The sequence below is a fragment of the Physeter macrocephalus genome, chromosome 11, assembly GCF_002837175.3.
Source record: "Physeter macrocephalus isolate SW-GA chromosome 11, ASM283717v5, whole genome shotgun sequence".
NCBI lineage: Eukaryota > Metazoa > Chordata > Mammalia > Artiodactyla > Physeteridae > Physeter > Physeter macrocephalus.
In genome coordinates this window covers 106,389,423-106,395,422 of record NC_041224.1, presented here as the reverse complement: position 1 = coordinate 106,395,422, position 6,000 = coordinate 106,389,423, and the positions used below count along the sequence as shown (strand labels likewise).

The following is a 6,000-nucleotide window of genomic DNA, read 5'->3' as shown; positions in this document are numbered from 1 at the left end:
GAAGCCCCTCATTGTAGTTTTGATTTGCATTTCTCTAATAATTATTGATGTTGAGCATCTTTTCATGTTCCTGTTGGCCATCTGTATGACTTCTTTGGAGAAATGTCTATTTAGGTCTTCTGCCCATTTTTCAAATGGGTTGTTTGTTTTTTTGTTATTGAGTTGTATAAGCTGTTTGTATCTTTTGGAAATCAAGCCCTCATCAGTCGTATCATTTGCCCTCATCAGTCGTATCATTTGCAAATATTTTCTCCCGTTCCATAGGCTGTCTTTTCATTTTGCTTATGGTTTCCTTTGCTGTGCAAAATCTTATAAGTTTGATTAGGTCCCATTTGTTTATTTTTGATTTTATTTCTATTGCCTTGGGAGACTGACCTAAGAAAACATTGCTATGATTTATATCAGATAATGTTTTGCCTATGTTCTCTTCTAGGTACACCATGCATCTTTAACTTCCATATTTAAGCCAGTGCTATTCACCTCAAACCCACAAAAGTCCAGTAAAGTCAATTATTTACAGCAACTCTTCCAGTTCTTAGCTCCTCTCTCTTTTACCTCATTTGCTATCCAGCCCCTTTGGACTAGCAGGTTGCCTTTTGGATTTCAGCTCCTCTTAGTTCTCCTCAAGTATTCTGGCTTTGATTTGCCCCATCAGCTCTTCTTACTTTGGACTATCTTCTACAGTCAGCTTGCTCTGATCAACTCCATGTCTTAGCTCATTTTGAGGCCATAAGACAGTTCCAGGATAAATGAAGAGCCACATCAGAAGTCCCTAAGAATCCTGGGATTACCCTAATTATGGATGAGGAATAAAGGAGCAGCATAGGGGCTTCCCTGGTGGCGCAGTGGTTGCGCGTCCGCCTGCCGATGCAGGGGAACCAGGTTCGCGCCCCGGTCTGGGAGGATCCCACATGCCGCGGAGCGGCTGGGCCCGTGAGCCATGGCCGCTGGGCCTGTGCGTCCGGAGCCTGTGCTCCGCAACGGGAGGCCACAGCAGAGGGAGGCCCGCATACCACAAAAAAAAAAAAAGAAAAAAAAAAGGAGCAGCATAATTTGGAAATGGAAATAATGTGAAAAACAAACAAAAGGTTGAAGTCCAAATATCACCAAAAGATTGAAGTCCAACTGCAAAATAGCTGCATGATAATAAACTGGACCGTGTTTGTTTTATTTTCTGTTGTGTACTAGGTACTTCAGCACATAGTAGGTGCTTTGAAAATATTTGTGGAATGAATAAATGTGAGTGAATACACTCTACCAAGGGCAGATTTAAAGGATTTGCACTCAAAATATAATTAGGAATCAATGAGGCATGATCAAAAATGTTCTCAATACTTAAATTAGTCACTGAATGATCCTGTTCCTGGGTATAGTCTCCAATGTGGGGAATGGATTATTATTTGATTGAAATAGTTTACGGTATTTAGTTATGAGAATGGAATTGGCGCCTAAAATACAGTGGTCCCCACAAGAAAAAAGAGTTCATAAATTCTAGGGAAGATTGAGAAATTAATTTAAGATCTAGCTTTCAAATTTTTACTTCTGCTTGGATTCCCTCTCATTCGTGCCTCTTCCCAGATATTCTCTAGTTCCATGGCCTAGTGCAAAGGGCAATTCCCTGAGATAAGATCTGGCTGTGGAGAAACTTTTGAAAAGTCTTTTAACCTTTCTTGGTCTTAGTTTCTTTATCAGAAAAGTGAGATTTGGACATGATCCCCGTGGCCCCCTTCTAGCTCCAAAGTCCTTGGGAGTCACTTGTTCCTCTTCTTAAAGTTTCCTTCTGAAGGCTCTGACCATGTTTCTATTACAGGTTGTCAGTTATTCGTATTTTCTGACATACTTCAATCCCTTTGTTCTTATTCCTCCAAAGAGTTGCCTCTGTGACTTACCTCTTTCTTTCCCATCGCTCTGATTTGTTTTTCCTTCTGATGGCTTGGGGTTTGGTTGTTGTTGTTGCTGTTGTTTTGCCTTTGTCATCATGCTCCCTCCCCACCTTGCCCTCACTGCTTGTACCTCATTTGTTGATTTTCTTTCAAATGACCAACCTCAGGCTCCCCAGAACTTTAGCAAATTGTTCCTATAATTTCGTTCTTGAAAACTCACACACACACACGCACACACACGCACGCACGCGCGCGCACACACACACTCCTCCCCACCCCCACCCTAGGCTTCTCCAACTGCCTGCTATGCTCCTGGCCCTTCCCCCACAACCTCCCTTTCCTGTTCCACAACCTTGACCTCTTCACAAACTCCGTTTCCCCTTTATTTAATATCAGTAACATGGAGAAATTAAGAAACACAAAAAGAATAACTTCTGTCCTTTCTCTTATGAATGTTTAAATTCCTGCCATCCTTTGCAGAATGAATGCTGAAAAGAAACACCAGAAAAGCCTCAGAGTCCGAATGACCTCCTTGAGCTTCACTCCCTCCCTCTGCCCCTAAAACACCATGGCAACTGCCACCTGAAAGAGGCCTGGCGGAAATCATCCAATAAAACCAAGGTTTGCTTGCCAGTGCTTTCTTATTTAATAAAGTTCTGCAAAGGGTACTTTTCCCTTACCCTCCATTGCCTTAACTCCCTTAATGCTAGCAAGACAAAGAACATGTGGTAGTACATGTGATTATAAGAACCATAATTTGTTGCAGATATTCACTTGTAGGTCTTCAAATTTTCTCTGTAAGTTGAAAGCTTCTCATCCTTCAGGTCTGCACCCAGAAACTGAGGCCTATAGCAGAGGCAGAAATCAGTGGGATGGCAATAAATGGTCACACTGTGGTGAAAACAACACAGGCTGTCCAATCAGGCATTACTTGGGCAAATTTCAACCTGCTGTTTATCAGCTGTAAGACCTTGAACGAGAAAGCTACTTTGCGTCTCCATGCCTCAGTTTCTTCATTTGTAAAATGGGGTGTTCTACTTATCTAAAATGGGGATTATACAATGTTTACCTTGCAAAGTTATTTTAAGGATTAAATGAGACCGTGCAATTAAAGGGCGTAGTAAGCAGAATGCACCCAAGCTATGATTAGCTATGACTATGGTTATCAATAGAAAGGTTACATGCTTTCTAGACTCCTAGTTTAGTTCTCTTGCAGTTAAAATCAAATTTCTCATGGGATTCTAACTTTCAGGAAGGTAGACAAAATGCTTCCACAGTGCCTGCTCCTCTACAAACTAGAAACAGAGGAATGCTAAGAGCAGAGTATTGTCTGGAGAGAAGAGGCCTTCAATGAAATGGCAAAGAATTTCCTGGACTCCCACATGACTGTAGTTGTATTTTTAGAGCAAAAGCCACTATGAGGCTAGAAACACTTTCAGTGACTTAAAAGTGTATTACTCTCAACAACATCAACAAACATTTGGGCAACAGTAGTATATACATTTGAGAGGCATGTTATTTATTGGGGCCACGGGCTGGGCTCACTTCATGTGTACATGGATTCCCCTGCAACAACACTGCAGACCCCTAAGAATCTAGAGCTTATGGTTTAGAAAGCAACAGTCAAGCTCAATTGTCACAAACTGCAAAAGGATCATTTAAGAGCTTATTTTTAAATCATAGGCTCCACACACCCCACACCCGCCCCCAGATTGATTAAGTGGATCATGGGTAGAGGCTAGGAATGTGAATTTTGGTAAATTCCCCATGTGGTTGATTACCTTGAGTCCAGAGGAGTTACAGAGCTCTGGGAATTAGCATCCCTGACTGGCCCCTCTTCTTTCTCTTCCAAGGATCTCATTCCAATCACCTACCTTCTCTTTGTTCTTCACAGTTCTGGGCTTCTTTAACTGGAGTGTTGCGCTGATATCACAAAACAACGTGTAGGAAAATCTCTGAGAGTCAAACATAATGACTGGCTTTCTTCAAAGAGCAACAACATTCCATTATGCTTCAATTTTTTTAAAAAGCAACATCATATCTTTGCTTTTCAGGGGCTTATTTTTTTGATACTAACAGTACCTTAACATCCATTTTAACTAATTCAGAGGCAACCTGTGCTCACAAATGAAGGATACAGAGATTATGCTCAAGTGGTCTGGCTTGAAAATTGGCTTCACAATGTAAACACCCAACAGTACTTTAAGCTATTCCTGAAGAGAGGAAAAATTTTAAGTCAATAGGGAAGCCAAAATAGAAAATGTTGATAAAATTAGAAAATATCATAAGGAGGAACCACAAAACCAGAATAAGAAGCCCATCTTCACCACCAACTCCCCCCATCCAGAATATCCTCCCCCACTAGAGCCTCCCACACATGAGAAGGAACTGGGGACAGGGTGCCAGGATAAGTCCCTTTTTCCCATCCTTTATTATCTTCAACGCCCTTGAGTGCCTCTTCAGCTTTTTTGGGAACTTAAATGCTTAGTTTACGAGGTCAAATGACTATGGAACATTTTCCAAAAATTAAATCACCAATTAAAGAAAGAACAGTGTTGTTTTAATATTCTCTTCTGCTGTTTCTCTCAATCTCTCTCTCTCTCATTTCTCTCTCCTTTCATTCTCTTGCTCTTTCTCTCCCTCCCTTCTTTTCTCCCTCTCTCTCCCTCTCTCTCCTTCCCCTCCCCTCTCCACTTCACCACACACAGAAACCCCTTTTCAAAGGGGCTTTTTTCCAACTCAGTGAAGTAAAGTCTTTGCCCCTTTGTGGGGAAGGCTCATTAACATTCCCACAGCAGCATCTCTTCAAGGATTTTACTTTTGTAACTCTGTGGGGAGGTCAAGAGGCCACAGTGGAGAGGTAAAAGGAAAAAATGGTAAATGGGGGAGGGCGGAAGAAAGGAGAGGAGGAGAAAGAGCCCTTCCTTTCACAATAAGGCCAGCAAGAAGGAGGGTGGACCAAAGTAGGAAAAGACCAGACAGACAAGACTCAGTAAAGAGATGAATATTGGGCCCCCAGATCTGCCCTTGGAGATCTCCAGATTCCTGAGAAAAGCAGAAAGCTATGTTCCTTCTCTCATTTCTTTTCCTCAAAGAGGAAGTACAGATGGAAACAGTGGAATGAAAGAGTGACAAAACCCAGTCTATTCCACTGAGAAACTAGAAGCTTTCCTGGCCCCAGTGTTCCCATTTCCCCTACAATAGCCTAGTGATAACTGCACCTGTCTACCACAGGGAGGTGAACAGGATGAATGAGACAATGTCAGCAAGAGTTCCAAGGGTTGACCGTGAGGGAGCCACTCAAGGTCCTGACCCCAAAGGACTGGGAAAATAATGGAGATTCAGTGAACTCCAAAGCAAAGATCAGAGTGGTTTCCAAATCTCTTCAGATGGTGGTACCTTCTTCATTTATCACCAGCAACCCTCCTACCATCTGTCTCTCTCTCCCTTTCTTAGTATTGCCAAAATAGCCTGGACTTGCATAAGGGAAGAAATGACGGAAACTTCAAGTTTGCACCCAACACTGAGTGAGCTTTGCTTTGCTATTCTCTGAAGACACAGCCATCAGAGATTTGCATCACTCAACTCCAAAGGGGAAAATCATTCCCACTTTCCTAACAGATGGTGTTTCAGATGCTCTCTTAGCCAGAAGAGTAAAAGATAAATAAGGTTAAAAGAGAGGACCTAGGCATAAAGCTAGAAGACAGGGCATATCTGGACATTCTATGCCCAGGGGTAACAGTAGTACCTTAAATTCAGGGAGGAACAGCAAGGTCAGAAGTTAAAGAACAATAAACCAATCACCCTTAAGTGTGCAAGTTGAACAGGAGAGATCCAGTTGGTTGGTTGCCAAATGATGTATTCTTAAAGGTCAAACTTCACATCCACAAAGAAATTCTTTCCACAGGATCCTTGACAACTGTTTTCAGCCTCTGTGAGAACATATTACAGAGAGCTCACACATTTACTGGAGAGTCCATTACACTTTAGAAAGTTCCTTTATATTGAGCTGAAAGTGCCTCCTTGTAGCTTCTACTCTGAAGTACCAGAGAACTCATCTATATCATCTTCTCAAAGGTGGCATCCCTCAACCCTGGGAGCTGGACAGGAGTGGGAG

At 42.1% G+C, this 6,000-nt stretch overlaps 1 protein-coding gene across 1 annotated transcript in view; it reads right to left on the bottom strand.

Annotated features, from left to right (window-relative positions):
- LOC102993938 (ribonuclease homolog) overlaps window positions 1–1,977 on the bottom strand; it is a 27,974-nt gene extending 25,997 nt beyond the window's left edge. Inside the window, exon 1 of the mRNA XM_007104809.3 lies at window positions 1,890–1,977. Coding sequence (XP_007104871.3) covers window positions 1,890–1,977 — 88 coding nt within the window. The remainder of the gene's footprint in view (window positions 1–1,889) is intronic.
- Window positions 1,978–6,000: the final 4,023 nt, after the last annotated feature.